Here is a 17,845-nt window from a genome sequence, read left to right on the forward strand (position 1 = left end):
AGTGACGAATCTTGAAATTCGTCATTATTAGCCCTTTATTAGTAACGAATTTGGGAACCGCCACTATTGCTTCTTTTATTTAAAAAAAAAAAAAAAATTAGTTCCGAGTATTAGTGACGAATTTGGAGATTCGTCACTAATAGTCCATTATTAGTGACGAATTTAGATTCGTCACTAATACTTCTTTTATAAATTTTGCCCCAATCTTCTTCCTTCTCTTCCCTCCTTTCCTGAAATCCTCCCGCCTCGCTCTGCTGTGCTCGTCCCTCCCGAACGTCCCTCCTCGATCCCCCTTCTTTCCTCTTTTCCCTCCTTCCTTCTTCACCACCTACACCTTCCTTCTTCCTGCTAGTGCGCTCATCTCCCTGCCCTCAAATCCGGAGCCGCCGCAGCCGCAGCAGCCACCCACTTCTGCCTCCCAACCCCTGTTACAACCTAGCTAACAGTCAAATATGGTTTTTTAATTTAATCTACTATTCTATATGTTTTTTTTAAAAAAAATTTTAATAAGTTTTAGTCATCTTTTTTTTTTACCTAATTTTATTACGAGAAAAGGAACAAACCATCCATTTTCCTGAGTACAGACATCCTTCTTATCTTCCTCGGCAGAAACTTGGAAGATTCTCATATTAGAAGGAGCCATAGCAAAAAGGAAAAAAAAATAGTAACAAAAATCTAGCAGCTTATATACATATTGTACCACATTCGCACTGTTTTCTATTTTCGTCTTGCCAGTGCTCTTTCCTTGTTCCACTATTTCATTTTTCATGGGCCCGGTCTGAGGTTTGGTTTTGGAGGGACTATTATTAGCCGTTGAACCCAATGATTCAGATGACTGATAGAAAAGAAGGGACCAAAATTCAGGCCATTAGTCTTTTGAACATTAACTATTTAATACCGACTATTGTATGAGAGAAATGAAAAATACCTTTGGCAATTGGTCGTTTGCTTTACTAAAATCACATAAGCCTTCAATATTAACAGATCTCCTAGCCTTAGATCTTAGGCATACAAGCTGCACCATTCACCAAAATGGATCAACTTAAAAATTGTTTTTCAAGGCCGGATGAAATAAAGAATCTAGTTTTTTTTTTTTTTTGGCCATAAAATTAATGTAATAAAAGCTAAAAATGCCATAAACAATACCACAGTGCGAGACATAATTAAAGAATTCTTTGTATTTTTTTTGTTGAAAAATCATATAATCCCTATCAAGTATGCAGATATTATATGGCATCATAACCGAGCGGCACATAGATGAATTCAGATATCCATTTGAGTAAGGTAGGAAAAGAAACTGTTTAAATTGCAAAATATCCTTCCTCGATTTTTTTCAGGCCCGCTTGTTTCCTTTCCACCATCCTTTCTTGAGATTTGAAGAGATCATAAATGTCTAGAAGGAAAAAAAACCCTAAATTCACTGCGATTGATATACCGAGAAACTCCCTCACTTTCATCCCCTTCCACACACATAATCTCTCTCTCTTTCCCTGGAAATTTCCAGAATTTTCAAAATTTGTTCTTAACCAGTTTAAAGGATTGTGTTCATAACGTGCTTCCCTTTCTCACTCACTCTCTTAATCTTATAAAAGAATTCATACCCCAAAACTCACTTCGCGTGAATTCGGAAGCTACCGTTTACTCCATTAGTGGCTAATACTAGATAGCATTCTCCAATATTAAAAAGTGTTTAGAAAAGGAATTATGACACAATGACATGAATCATGATGCCTTCACTTTGTGCACAAGGGGAACGATTGACTTCCTATTGATCACCTCTTTCATTTAATTTAATCTCCAATGTAAATTGAAATACTGAAATACATGCTTGTGTTGAACGCCAGCTGCATGGCTGACGCAATACATTGTGAATTGCATGCTGGCAGTGGATTTAGGTTCTCGCATGCTCAAACTAACTAGTATCTACATAATACATATTATTGTGATTTGTTTGCTTGAATCTATCAAGTTTTAGTGCATAAATATTTTGGGATATGTTCAATTTACAAACGGCATGCTGTCGAATTTTTGTTAAAGTTTGTCCATAATAAAACTATGTACAAAGAAATGTATGCATGATCAGTTAAAACTTAAAATCATTCTAACTCGCGCCTCACGTGTTGAAATTTGTAAGAAAAGAGACGATCTTAGGCTTATAATTGAAAATCAAAAAGACTTGACTAAGAAAAACAATCTTAAGTGTACAGTGAAAGGTTATGAAGTAAATGTCATATGAAGTAAAATGCCAAATTAATTACTGCCATTCATACCTAATCGTACATGTGAGACAAATCAATTGTTATATTTCAATTGATTATTAGTCATACTATGTTGACTAATAATCACTTGAACATGTTAATTATTTGTTTCACTTACGATTAGTAATGTTTGTATTTCAACCATTCTTTGATTGTCTAATGTGGACAGTTCAGGAAGTTGTATTTACATTGTTGTCATCATTCACGCTTTGTCAATTGTCATTATATATTCCGAGCACGTCTCTACTTGTGTTATAATATAGCGAAATTTTCAATGATTAACGAATACATATATTACTAGCTCCTCTAAAGAGCTTTATACGTTATTCTAACTTGGACACTAAAACCAATTAAGCTGAGTGTTAGGGGGTGACGGTAATGGGGTCCTTTTTTTTTTTTTTTTTTTTTTTGCGGGGGGGGGGGGGGGGGGGGGGGGGGGGGGGGGGGAGTGGGAGATAGCATTACATGTCTTCCCTAGGAAAAGTACAAATTCAGGGAAGAACTAAAGTCTCATAGTTAGGGCAATTTTTATATTATGTAGTTATAGATAGTTTGCATGAATACTGCAAAAAATTAATATTACAAATAGATATGACTTGATAATAATATTATTTTTTAATCTTTCTTGTTTCAGAAAGTTCCATTAGTGTTGCACTTTTTGGATGCATCATCCTTGTGAAAGTTCCATCGTTTTCGATGTGGCTTCCTTTTGAACGGACTGTCGTTTTGGATATGTGCTCCTAAATGCATCCTCCTTATGGATTCATCCTGCTTTTGGATGTTGTCATTTCTAATTATTTGATATGGTTGTATAATGCATACATGTTTTTATTTTTTTATATTTATCATAGTTGTATATCTTATTCGGTTGGGAAATTTTCATATGATAGCTATTCACCTTGTACGGATGATAGCTTTACTTGTTGGATTATATTCTGAATTTAATGGATACATGTATTACTGTCGTGAATTGTTGAATGTTACATGATTGCATGCTAGTCTAGAATACCTCCTGCATGGCGGATGCAGTTGATGTGTATTGCATGCTAGTAGCTAATATAGGTTCTCGTGTGCCTTCAACTTCTTATAAATGATCTATTTGAACCTATCAAGTGTAGGTTTTATGGGAAAGCGTCCAATTTACAAATGACATACTGTCAAAATTTTGTTAGAATTTTCCCAAATAAAAAGAAAATATAGGCTTAGTTTAATGTTAAAATATTTTTGAAAGGATGAGTGGAACTTAGGAATCATAATAAATGAGGCAATATAGACTTAGTTCATTTAGAACAGACATTCATTTATATATTTTTTGTCCGATTAGCTTAAAACATTCATTGCCGAGCCGAAATCATTGAAAATATTATAAACACTTGGCTAAGGATTTGAAAATTTGAAAAAGGCATAAGTTGAATATATACATAACTAAGAGGGAGCATCATTTTCATAATTATTTAAATTAATTGCTCTCATCATCTCATAACGTTCATGTCCAAATGCTGGGATGAATAACAATACTACACTAAACTTAATACTATTCACTGTTCTCTGCTATTTATATTCTGAATTTAAGGGATACATGTATTACTGTCGTGAATTATTGAATGCTATATGATTGCATGCTAGTCTAAAATGCCTCCTGCATGGCGAATGCGGTTGATGTGTATTGCATGCTGGTAGTGGATATAAATTCTTGTGCGCCTTCAACTTCTTATAAATGATCTATTTGAACCTGTCAGGTGCAGGTTTTATGAGAAAACGTCCAATTTATAGACGGCGTGCTGGCGAAATTTTGTTAAAATTTTTCCAAAAAAGAAAAAAGAAAATATAAGCTTAGTTCAATGTTAAAATATTTTTGAAAGGATGAGTGAAAGTTAGGAATCATAATAAATGAGGCAATATAGGCTTAGTTCATTTGAATAAGCATTCATTTATATGCTTTTGGTCCAGCAAGCTTAAAACATTCATTGCCGAGCCAAAATCATTGAAAATATTATAAACACTTGGCTAAGGATTTGAAAATTTGAAAAGGGCATAAGTTGAATATATACATAACTCAGAGGGAGCATCATTGTCATAATTATTTAAATTAAATGCTTTCATCATCTCATAACGTTCATGTCCAAATGCCTGGATGAATAACAATACTACACTGAACTCAATACTATCCATTGTTCTGTGCTATTTATATTCTAAATTTAATGGATACATGTATTACTATCGTGAATTGTTGAATGCTACATGATTGCATGCTAGTCTAGAATGCTTCCTACATGGCGGATGCAGTTGATGTGTATTGCATGCTGGTAGTGGATATAGGTTCTCGTGTGCCTTCAACTTCTTTTAAATGATCTATTTGAACCTATCAGGTGTAGGTTTTATGGGAAAACGTCCAATTTATAGACGACATGCTACCAAAATTTCGTTAAAATTTTCCCAAAGAAAAGAAAAACCATGAACACCGATAAATATGATAAAATGAATGTTAAAGTAATAGCAATTGGATTGACATCTCCATCAGTCCTAATTAAAATATTACACAGATAAGGATAAATTCTAAGTTGGATTCATCTAACAAGTGGATAGGTAAATGTAAATATTGTCCACGTAGCCACATTCACCCTCCTTCCATCTATGCTTCAAATTTCTAGTTTTGAAAATCCGTAGGAATGCCAAGATATGACACAAATTAGGGATTCGTTTGGACATATGGGTTGCAATGTCACTGTAGAAAAGAAACAAAAAAAAGTGAAAAAAAATTGTCTATGCACGAGATCACCAATGAAAGCACCTAGGACATATTTTATTTTTTATGATTTTCTCAGCTACCAAACAAATGACCAATTTCATGTCCATTTGACTGGCATATTTTACTTAGTTCTAATATTTTCTCATTAAGACTTGAAAAGATTCACACTTGCTCATGCCAGTTCATGACCTTTTTCTCCACGAATCTTCCCATTTCCCTCCTCTGCAAACCCCACAATCACTATTTAAAGTTTTATTTCAAGTAGAGCAATAATGTTTGTCTACGAAACAGTAAAGCATGCTAATGGACATGTGTCCCTGGCTGAATTTATTCGCTGCGTCCCCTTCCCCACGCAATGCTAATACCTCATTGAGTCATTGTGCAAATCCCCCATAAACTAATCTCATGCTGCATTCCAGAGTATGCATTTTACATCTTAAATTTAGATTTAAATAGATTTTATTAAATTTCAATATAATTTTATGCTCCTCGTGTTTCGAGACACTTTGGACTTGAATTTACATTGAATTTAAATAAAATGTATTATCAAATTGTATTAAAATTTGTCCAAATCCATTCAAAATGTTCGAAATCTATGCTCTCGAACGCAACGTTACATTTTTCATTATTGATATTACTACCGTACAAATTATGTAATATGCATGATTATGAAATCTTTGCGAATTTTTTATATCATATAATTGTTTTTCCTAATTATACTGAGCACCAGCTCTCCTCGATTTGGTATACAAATTTTTTTTTAATGACTCTTAATTTATAGGATTCGCGGCTGTCATAATATCAGCACGATACTATGCATGCATGCACTTCTGATGCAACTTTTGACTATTTCTTTATAATTTTTATTGTTATTTGAACAAATGAAGTTTTTGTATTTTAATTTGAATTTGTACTAGTATTTGTATTTGAATTTTGAATACTTTTAAATAATTTTTGTTATTTGAACATATGTTATTTCTTCATTTTAATTCAATTTGTATTTAAATTCGAAATTTTGAATGATTTATGAATTTTGTAGTAATCATGGTTTCAGTTTATGTATTTAAAAATGTAATTATAGATTTTTATATAAGAATTGATGATTAAAAAAAATTAGTATTAAAGGTTTTTTTATTTTTCTAATTATTAGAGAAGGATTTAAATTCGTCACTAATACCCTACTATTAGTGACGAATCAACTTCTTCACTAATAGTAGAGTATTAGTGACGAATTTGAATCCTTCACTAATGCCAGAGTATTAGTGATGAATCTGTAATTCATCACTAATACCCTACTATTAATGACGAATTTGAATCCTTCACAAATAACTTACTTTTAGTGACGAATTTTCGATTCATCACTAATACCTTACTAGTAGTGACGAATTTCTAATTTGTCACTAATACCTTTTCTATTAGTGACGAATTTGAATCCTTCACAAATACCTTACTTTTAGTGACGAATTTTTGATTTGTCACTAATACCCTACTAGTAGTGACGAATTTCTAATTTGTCACTAATACCCCTACTATTAGTGACAAATTTGAGTTGAGTCGTTCTATACTATATAGTGATGGTCTTAGGGTTTTAGTAACGGATTTTAATCCATCACTAATACTTCATTATTAGTGATGAAAGTTTGAATTTGTCACTAAAAGTTAGTAGTAACGGCACATATAGCAACTATTTTAAAACCGTCACTAATACCCTGATTTTTTGTAGTGAGAATACAAACAAATTTCGCAAGCTTAGTGGATTTAAGCACTCAGGTATCCAAGTTGGGCATACGAGGTCCAAACTGAGTCGGGTCGGTTCCGACACATTCGTGACATTAAGCTCGACGTGTGGGAGCTGACAGTGCCCAAACACTCCTCCCCCAAAGCTTTTTGCGCACTTAGAAGCAAAGTCAAACTTAGAAAACTTTGTGGATTTAAGCACTCAGGTGTCAAAGTCAAGCATACAAGGTCCAAACCAAGTGAGGTCTATCCTGACACATCTGTGACATTGAGTTCGATGTGCTAGAGCTGACGATACCAAAATATTCCTCCCCGATTGAAAATTATGCTCTTAAAAGCCAAAATAGCAAATTTAGTGAATTTAAGCACTCATGTGTCTAAGTCGGGCATACGAGGTTCAAACTGAGTGGGGCCAGTCTCTTAAAAGCTAAACTAGCAAATTTAGTGGATTTAAGCACTCAATTCCGACTAATCAAACTTAGTTATTTAAAATTGTATGCTTTTTGTTTAACCATGTCTGATCATTCTTGTTATCAAATCATTTTATTTATAGTACGTACATATATATTAAAAAATTATAAACTAATTTTTTTTTGTATAATTATTACCTTGTAGGGTATGTGGGCTATCACAAGATGATGAGGACGATGTTGAAAACTGTAGTCAGATGCAATTTTGTTTTTCTATATTTTTATTTATCTGAACATATCATATATATATATATATATATGATGTTTTCGAATAATTTGTATATGTTTTTTCGAACAATTTATGAATTTTTCATTAATTTAGGTTCAATATTATGTGTGCAGAAATATGATTACAGGTTTTTACAAGGATTAATGGGTGAATTAAAAAAAACAAAAACAAAACCAATTATTTTAAACTTTTAGTGACGAGTCTACAATCGTCACTAAAAGTTGATATAGTGACTACTAAAAGTTAGACTATTAGTGATGGGTTTACAAACCGTCACTAATAGTATGACTTTTAGTGCTATTTTTTCAGCCTAGAAAATGTGCAAATTATAGTGACGGTTTTAGGCTTTTAGTAACAGAATGAAACTATCGCTAACACTCCATTGTTAGTGACGACTTTAAAAACCGTCACTAATAATTAGTTGTCACTGCCGTTTTAGTGACCAATACGAAATCGTCACTAATAACCTTCTTTTTTGTAGTGAGGTGTGGAAAATTTGATAATTTGCTATGGTTTCTTGCATTTATAGCAAATGATATTTTATTGTTCTTGCTTACTTGTCATATTTCTTCTTCTTGATGAATCATTAAGTTTTCTAGTAATAAGTACAATGTCCTCAACACTATCTTCATCATCTTCTCTTTTGTAGAAACAAGAGCAAGAGTCTTCCTCTCATCAACATACACATTCTTCTTTGCCTTCATTATATAGGCTATCAGAGACCTAAGCAAGTCATAGTGAAGTGCTTCAAGGTCTTTTGCTTCTCGAATCATAACAACTTTACCATCCTAAGAGAGGTTGGGTACTTCTAAGGATTTTCCTAGAAGCTCATAGTTAATATAAGACTTACCAAGGGGTTTCTAGGCATTAACAATATCAATAAATATTGTGAAAATATTCTTCATATTTTCATAACTATCTTATTTCAAACATCTCATGCTCATGAGCATGCATATTTACTTTGACACTTTTACCTTATTTGTTCCTTCATGTGTGACCTCAAGGGTGTGTAAAATTTTCTTAGGCTCTAAGGCATGCATAGGGTATTTATAGGGTCTACGGCACCAACTAAAACTCTATTAAATTCACTATAGTCTAAGGCACATATAAGGTATTGAGAGTGTTAACATCAAAAGTGTGCATGCATCTTTCATTTTCATCTTTACCTATTTCTTGGTCTAGTTTAGTTCACCATTTTCCACCATTATTGGGATAGCATTCCAAATTTCAAAGTCAAGGGATTGAAGGAAAGTTATGATAATTACCATTACAAAATGAAGGTCTAGTAGTGGATTGTACATTAATGACTACAACGATTGCATCGGATGCTATGAATAAGTCTTAAATGGTTAAGTTAAATAGAAAGAATTTAGGCTATGATAGTGGTTATTATCCTACAGGCAACCCAAAAGGGAGGTAAATTAGATCTGCTTAAAAAATTTGTACTTGATTTAAAATTTATGCTATGAAAGTAAACTTAAGCTAGTGTACAAAAATGAAAAAAATAAAGAGATTAAGGAGGAAGAGAAGCAAAGTTTTTATAGTGGTTCGAATATCACAAGCCTCCGTATAATCTCTCTTAGGCCTCAACCATCTTGAGGTTCTACTACAAAAAACTCCTTTTTACAAATCTCTTGGTCTTAAGGGAAGCAAGGCAAACAAAGATTGGAATAGATGGAAATATCAAGCGATGACAAGAGAGTTTTTGGAGATTTTTTTAAAAAAATAAATAAAGAAGAGCTAAATGAAAATTTTGAGAGAAAAAAGCTTTTGAAGATATGTTCAAGATAGTCCATACACTATTTTTTTTCTTTAGGTTAAGTGGGCATTTTTATACACATGTCTTGTTGTTAGAGTGTATATTTTGCACACTGATGAGTCCCTAAAATGCATGAATTTATACTTTCATCTACCTTTATTTATCCTTACTTTATTGTTTATTTACCCATTGTTATCATTATTCGGAGCTATGCAAGGTTTTTTGGTGTTTCAAGAAATACATGTTAAAACCAAGGAGTTAGGCATACGAGAAGTTAAAGGAGTATCTGGAGTACACAAAGCTCAAAGTCAGATGTTTAACTAAACTCCCAAAGCCTCTGATCATTAGAGAAAATGAAGTCTTTGCTTGACTAAGTGGTGTGACCATTAATACAAGGGGCAACCTAGTCTTCCATTGCACACTCTAAAGTTCAGATTGAGATCGAAATACTGCAAGGGTCAGCCAAGTGATCGACCATGTGACTTTCAAGGGAGACTAAGACAAGATGCTAAACTCTCATGAGCCAAGAAATACTAAGAGCATCGACCAAGTGGCGACCAAGAGACCTTAAGGGCAACTATGTTGAGTTTCTAAGATTTCCTGAAGATCAAGATCCCGCAAGTCTCGACCATCAACTTGACCAAAATGACCCTAAAGTGCGACTTAGTCAAAGACACCAAAGATTCAAATTCCTGATTTCTCACGAGTCTCGACCAGGGTGAGCACAAGGGAAGCATGGGAGCAACTTGGTCGACGACGACTATCTTCTGCACGAAATTTCTACAAACTTTCCTAAAATGAAAACTTAACTTTGTAAATGCTAGATCCTATAAATAATAGCTTCGACAATGTGCTCCAGGTTCCTTTTTGGCCTCTTTTAGGTTAGTGACAGGCCTAAAACACCATTGAGAGCCATCACTTTGTTGCAGGGACAATCGTTTGTGAGAGACGACTCGAATAACAAGGAGTGATTTTTATTTGCTTTGTTAGATTAGATGATCATTTGGTTGTACGGAAATTCATTAGTGACAGACGATTCAAATACAAAGGCTTGATCTTTTTACTTGGTTTCTCTTTACTACTTTCATTTACATGCTTTCAATTTACTGCTTTTGATTTATTGCTTGGTTATGATGAAAGGTTGTCTGTAAGGATAAACACTACTACAGTTTCAGTTACGTAGAAGTAGTTGGCTATGGATCCATGGAGATGATCGCTTGATCATTTAGGTAGGGCATAGTCTGGTTCCCGACCGTGCTCCAGACTGTTGGTGCACCCTTGCTACTCTGTGCCCTCGACTGACCCTCTCATGCTTTGGCCTAAGAAGCTCAGGTTAGTACTCTTATGTATATCTAGTTGAACATAGTCAGAGGCACGTCATCCAGCTTTTGATTCAAATGCAAGTGTACTGGTATCAGACTAGCAAGCCACATCAGATCGTGGGCTTGAAGTAGACTCACCCTCATAAAAAAACTATTAGACAGCACCGGTGACTCGAGTGATGCTGGAGCGGGGGTGGTCGACTAACAGTTGGAGCTGGTGGTGGTGGTGTGGTTGTAGCTGGTGGAGTACGCAAGGTAGGAGCCATAGATGGAGCAGAAGGAGTGGGTACATGAGGCGGAACAGGTGGTAGTGGAGTAGAGGCGTGCGGTGGAACAGGTGATGGTGCAGGTGTTGTAGATGGCACACTATATGCTAAGGCAGATGAGGTGGCCGCCCTACTGGCAGCCATGGTTTGCGTTAGCTTCGCCACCATGCTGCATAGGACAAAGGTAGGAGGGTGGGTGGGTAATCATTTAGAGAGGTGCTGGAGGCAATGGGACATCCACAGGCAAGATGAGTGGCAGTGCCATGGGAGATGTAGGCTTGCCATGCTCCACCTCTAGAGATTCTATGGATGCAATTGGAGATGTTGGAGTACAAGCTAGTTTTCTGGTAGGCTTGGTAGTGGAGGGTACATCTGTGGGGGCAGGAGGCGACCAGTAGATCTTGCGGGGGACTGGGCCTCGCCCGCGGTAGTAGCAGCTGGTGGTGTTATCTCCTCAGGATGAAGCACTGGCTCATCCTCACCACTAGTCTAGATCTCACTCACAATTGCCAGGCTTACCGACAGAGTAATCTATGGTGCTGGTGATTGATGACCAGGCTGTGTGGAGGGGACAAAAGAGCAGGAGATCGCACAATTGGTGAATGAGGCAAAGCTGGCAATGGATGGGAAAAAGAGGAAGAGACTTCCTATGTAGCTGTGGGGGATAGAGGAGTAGGAGTCCATGGAGCTAGCGAAAGCTGAGCGAGTAAAGAGGATACTCGCGGAGATTCTATCGGTGCAGGGGGACTGACAAGTGCTATAGCGGGTGCAGGTGAGGAAGAGGGAAATACAAATCCCGAGAAAGTTAATGCCTCTAATGAGCGCTGGAAGCAGACTCGAAGTGCCTCTATTATCACTCCAAATCCCTAAGTGATTGTTACCCTGGTCTCCGCCAACTCGTGCCTCACCTCTGATCTGAATGCCACAAACTCCTAGCATAGCCTGCTCAGGTCGTCCCTTGCTTGAGGCACAGTGGGGGATACCGGTGGAGAAGGTGTCATCACCGGAGGAGCAGCCTCTAAAGGTGCCATAGCTGAGGTGGAGGGTTTAGCAATTGTTTTCCTCTTCTTCTTCTTTGCGAGGTGGTGGCACCAGAGGGTGTGTTAGCTCCTCGAGGACTAGAAAGAAAATTGGGATAAGTAACTTGGCCCCCAGTTCACCCTCAAAGGGTGCCCACCTGTTCACCTTCAAGCGAGCTATGGCCACCAAAATCAAGCTCTGGCCCTATGTTTTCTCCATGGTGACCTTGCCAATCTGTATATGTGCATCCGGGTCACCTAAATTGATCTTCTTCTTCATCAATATGACCATTATCAACTAGGCATAGGGGATAAGGGGCCTTTTAGGATCCCTAACTGGATCTCCTTTTGCAGGCACCGATAATGACTTCTTCAGGTGGGAATTCTTCATGTTCCTCTTATAAAAGGTGATCATCTCCTCAAAGATCACCCTTAGGATGTCCACTGCCATGCCCTGATGTATGGCATACAACGCCTAAAGGTGAATACCACGTCACTTCGAATGATGGCCAAATTGTATATAGGTAGTCATAATAGAGGCCATGAAACATACGGGTGATGATGTGTTGTATGTCCAAAGAGTCGAGGGTTGCCCATGATATATCATCGACCTCCTTATGAGACCATGCCTGGTCAATCAAGTTGGGTGCCTGCTCAAATGATATGCCCTACACTGTAGTGAGTCAAATGCTCGGGTTGGGGTTGTGCTGCATATGGGCATACAACTCCCGCATCTACTGTGGATGGCATGTCATCATTGATGGGGTCATATAGTGGTCGAGCTTCCTCATCTGAAAGATCTTGACGCAACACCTCTTGAGTGGATGGGTGTGGGTCTCCTCAAGATGGAAAGCGTACATCGACTTGAGATCATAGTTGGCGAGAATCATCCTTTATGCCCTCTATCCCCTGTTAAGTTGTGCCCATGCGCATTGAGCCACTTGAACCCTCATGGTCTGTTGAGAAGGAGGAGTGTGATCTGAGTCAGAGGACTACTCATCCCTTGGCTAGTCTTGGACCCTCTTTCTCTGGGTGGCGGACCTCGATGACTGGGGCAACTTCTGAGACTCCGATCGGGGAGGCATTGTCGATAACAATGGATATAAGTGGTCGGGAAGGTGGCTAGGTATGTAACGGGGTGAAAGATAGAATATCGAGAAGATGAAGGGACATGGGCATGACCAGGGAAGGATAAAATCCCTTGTGCACAATGAAGGGGAATGGGTGAACCTTAAGTGCACAAGGAAGGATGTTTTGCGCAAGGAGTGGACAATCGGAGCTAGGGCTGGTGGTCGGTGGATCGTTGGAGGTCTGGAAATGTTGGGTGACCAAGGCAGAGATGGGTGCGATGAGGGGTGCAAAGAGGGAAGAAGATTGGAAGAGTTAGGGCTTTGCAAGAAAGAAAAGGTTTTTAAACGATTTTGCAGTTTCGACCAGGTCGCGTCACAATGAAGTGCTGGTCATGCGCTCGTTGAGCTTCTTGGGATTTTGGAAGTATAGAAGATTCAAAGGCTCGACTAGGTCACGCTAGAGGTAATGCTGGTTGCGCCCTGGTCGAGCTCCTCGTGACTTTGGAAGATCTGAAGACTTACAAAGATTCGACCAGGTCGCACCTGTGAGTGCTAGTCGCACCCTGGTTGAACCTAACTGTTCTATGACCTATTCTACAGACCCTAGACTCAACCTACTTTAATATGACAAATGCATATTGTTTTCTTCCTAGATTTTGTGTTTTGGTGGGGCCAAATAGATCTAGATGAATTAATTATAATGGCTTACCAGTGGATATTAATTGCTTCTTTTTGAAGCTTGTCTTGGCTTGCTTTTTCGAGTTGGCAAGCATCACAAATTTTGTCTTTTATGAATTTAGTTTTGGGTAAGCCCTTAACTAAATCCTTTTTAACTAACTTAGATAGGAGATCCATGCTAGCATGTCCTAGTTTCATATGCCATAACCAGCTAGATTCATTCAACATCGTAAAACACTTTACCTCTTAAGACACTAAGTTTTCAAAGTTAATGCAATACATGTTTTCACAACGATTTGCAACAAAAAGTGTTTTGTGTTTTTTAGCATTCTCAACAATACACTTATCCTTAGTCACAAAGTTGACTAATACTTCGCAAGTTATGTTTTAATCCTTCAACTAATAAAATATTTTTAATGATTAAGGAAGGTTCCTTACTGAATTTTCTGATGTCGATAATATTACCTTTGGCATTGTCTCCAAAGGTAACATGTCCACCTTGACATGAACTTGGACTTGCCTCCTGTCATATGCCTTGAGCATCCACTATCCAAGTACCACTTATCTTTAGAAGGGGTGGACCTAAAGCATACCTACAAAAGGATTAAAGTAACTTTCTTAAGTGCCCAAATCTTCTTTGGTCCTTTTAGGTTAGCTTTTGAAGTTTCTTTAATTTTCCATTCCTTTTTAATTTTCACAATCTTTCTTTTAAATAGGCAATCAAATTTGATATGACCCTTCTTCTTACATAAGAAACATATGGTGAGTGCAAACATTGTTTGAGGAAGTATTAGCATAATTTTTAGATTCTCTTACAGAATAACCCATGTAGAGATTCTTTTTTCTCTTATTTTCTTTTCCATTAAAGCCAATGCCCTCTTTATCCAAAGTCATCTTTTGAGAACCAACTAACTTATCAAAGTTGTCTTTCCCACTTGTGAAGTTATAGATTATTTTAGAATAATCTTTTACTTTTCTTTCTAAACTAGTGATTTTAATTTCTTCTCAATTTCAAAATTGGCTTGTGATTTCAAGTCTTTTAGCTCTTTTGACAGTTTTTCAGTCTTATTTTCTAGTTCCGCGATGTATGAGTCATTTTCCTTTTCAACAATGTGATTTGACTCTAACTTCTTTACTAATGTTTAATTCTCACTTTTCAGTGTGGTATTTCATTTGAACAACCTAACATAACTTTTATGTAATTTAAATAGTTCAATTTGCAATTCAGTATATGAGAGCATGCTATCACAGGATTCATTATAGGATTCATCACTAGATTCAATAAATGAGTTAGAGTAAGAGTTTTGTACCAAATCGTTTAGTGTTATGAGACAGAATTTTTGTTAGCTTAACAAGGCTTAATCTCAGTTTTGATGATAAATAACACAGGAATTTAATTGTGCTTCAAGTGAATTTATAGGTATCATAACTCACAAGCATAATAAATCTTATTCAAAGCTTAAATGCCATGAAGAATAAAAGCTATGTGAAGATTGACTAAAGCTTGGATGAAGTTAAAGCTTCAAGACTTGAGGACTTAGAATTTATTGTTTGTTAAATGTTTTAGAAGTCTCATGTATGTACTTCTCAAATTTACGATTGTTTATGAAGCTCATAGGATAAACAAATTTGACTTAGAGACTTATTTCAATAACTCATAAAATATCTTTTCAAAGTTGAAATATTTTTTACAAAAGAGTTTTGAAATAAAGAAGATTGAGTTTCATAAGAATTTGAAAACACTGCTCTGGTAACACTGAGTTCGAGCGACCAGACACTTAGTTCAGTCGACTGAACAGGTACTACCATTGCAAAAAGCCCAGATAGTGTTGGTTAGGGTGACCGAACTAAATGTTTAGTCGATCGAACAGGTTCACGTGACTGAACTTAAAGTTGGAGCGACCGAAAGGCTACTACCTGTCTGAAATTCTTATCTTTTAATTGGTTCGGGCGCCCGAGCTATTAGTTCGGGTGACCAAAGTTCATGATTTAAGTTGCGAACATCACGATTTCTTTTTGTTTTCAGAAGATATTGTTTCCAAACTTTGGGTAAACGGTCAGATTTCAAAACCCACATATTTAAGGGTAACCCTAATCACGTTAGGGCAACCAATCGCACAAATTATTCATTGATTTCAACCTTTATAGTTGTGCGCCATTCTTCAAATTGAAAAAATTGATTTCTAGTTTTTGCTCCAGTTTTTCACATCTTCAAATCCAAAAAACCCTAGAAAACTTGCTGAGCTTCATTATATATTATTGTTGAGAGTATATTAGTGTTTTAATTTGTACAAATCCAATCTTTTGAGTGAGTTTTATCTTGTATGAAAATCTACTGCTGTAATTGTTATTGAACGATCAATTTGGGGATAGAACCGACCTAGCAAGAGGGGTGTTCTTGTTAGAGAGGGATCTCCACCTACTGAATGGAGAGAGGTGCTCCACCTACTAAAAGGAGAGAGGTAACTCCACATATTGAGCGAAGAGAGTTAAGGAAATCCTCACAACGGGTTGCTTGAGGCAAGGATGTAGGCACGTTGCAAAACCTTGTAAAAAATCTTGGTATTCTTCTTTCCTTTATCTCTTTAATTTCTCGCACATATATATTGATATTCATCTGTTCGAATGATTTATTAGTTTGCGATTGGTATGAATGCTTAGAATGATTTGTGGATGTTTTGGATGATTTAAATACATATTGAGTTCAAATGCTGTTGCAAGTTGAAAATTTAGACTTGATTTAATCTGCTGCAATTGTTTAATATTGATTAATTAATTGTTCAAATACAAGAAGAATATTTGATTAATTAATTATCTAGTTACCAATATTAATTTGTTGGAGAAATAATTAATCTTGCATCTTGATTTTTATATTTATGATTTTTAATTGGTATAGTTGTTCGTTGCTTAGTTTTTCATTGGTGATTGAAACGGTTAGGGGATGTGATAAATAAGTTTTTAAATAAATCAAGCTTCCAATCGTTAAGATTTTGAAATACCCAATTCTTCCCCCTCTTGGGACTACACCATTACTTTCAATTGGTATCAGAGCATAGGTTGTAATATATCCTACTAGGTAGTTGCACAAAGATCACAATGGAAAACCTAGGTGTGTCCCCATTCGATGAAGGACAATCCTCCACTAGACCCCTAATATTTTGCTGTGTCAATTGAAGAAATCAATTTCAAATCTTTCTCAAGGGAAATTATCCATCACTCAGTACTATAGTCAATTAAAGACTCTCTAGGACAAGCTTTATACTTATAGTCTTCCTACTTGCTGCTTTTGTTCGTCATCTTGTTCATGTGGAGCACTTCAGAAGGTGTTCAATCGTGAGCAGTTCAACTACACTATTCAATTTCTTATTGGATTGAATGATTTTTTTTCGGCTATACGAGGACAATTATTAATGATGGATCTCCTTCATACCATTACCAAAGCTTTTTCTCTGCTACTTCAAAATGAAGGCCAACGCCAACTTACATCAATTTCAACACCAAATTTTGACTCTGTTGCCGTGGTTACAACTGCTTCACCTTCATCAATTGTTTCAAAGTCTTTAAAGAAAAATAGGCATGTATGTTCTCATTGTGGTATTTCATGACATATTGTTGATAAATGTTATAGAATCCATGGCTTTCCACTTGGATTTAAATTCACTAAATCCAAGAAAGGATCTCCTTTTGCAAATCAAGTCGTATAAGATGTTCCTTCATTACCTTTTACTCAATACCAGTCCACACAATTATTGGCTCTTTTATAGCCTTCACCTTCACCATCTTCAACTTTGGTTACTTCCATTGGTAGTTCTTCTTTAACCTCAATGTGTATGACAGGTATATCTTCTTCAAATTCACCTTCTTTATTTATTTCAAATTGTTCTTCTTCTTTGTCTTCTTCAACTTCTTGGATTATAGACATAGGTGCAACTGACCATATGGTTAGTGATGTTCATTTCTTAACCTCCGTTACTTCTTCAATTCTATCTTTTGTTAATTTGGCATATGGATCTCGTGTTTTTGTAACTTATATTGGAACTATTTCTCTTTCATCTTCTTTAGTTTTACATGATGTTTGTTACATTCCTTCTTTCAAATTTAATCTCATTTCTGCTAGTAAACTATCATCCTCACTAGCATGTTGTCTTATTTTTTTCTTCTTCCTTTTGTTTCATTCAAAACTTGCGGCTGTGGAAGATGTGATTGGACTAGGCCGACTATATAATGGGCTTTATTATCTTATTCCTTTCTCAGAGGGGAGCTATTCTACTGCATCTATTGTCAGAGC

The 17,845-nt window shown here is 36.2% G+C and overlaps 1 protein-coding gene across 1 annotated transcript; it reads right to left on the minus strand.

Annotated features, from left to right (window-relative positions):
* Positions 1-328: 328 nt before the first annotated feature.
* LOC131166683 (uncharacterized) lies at positions 329-17,479 on the minus strand. Its single transcript, XM_058125260.1, has 7 exons — positions 17,329-17,479; positions 17,042-17,094; positions 11,161-11,279; positions 10,731-10,959; positions 929-1,015; positions 701-835; positions 329-439 (listed from the first exon to the last, which is right to left on the minus strand). The coding sequence occupies exons 1-7, from the start codon at positions 17,477-17,479 to the stop codon at positions 329-331; spliced, it is 885 nt and encodes a 294-aa protein (XP_057981243.1).
* Between the last annotated feature and the right edge of the window lie 366 nt (positions 17,480-17,845).

Source organism: Malania oleifera, chromosome 10, assembly GCF_029873635.1.
Source record: "Malania oleifera isolate guangnan ecotype guangnan chromosome 10, ASM2987363v1, whole genome shotgun sequence".
Lineage (NCBI taxonomy): Eukaryota > Viridiplantae > Streptophyta > Magnoliopsida > Santalales > Ximeniaceae > Malania > Malania oleifera.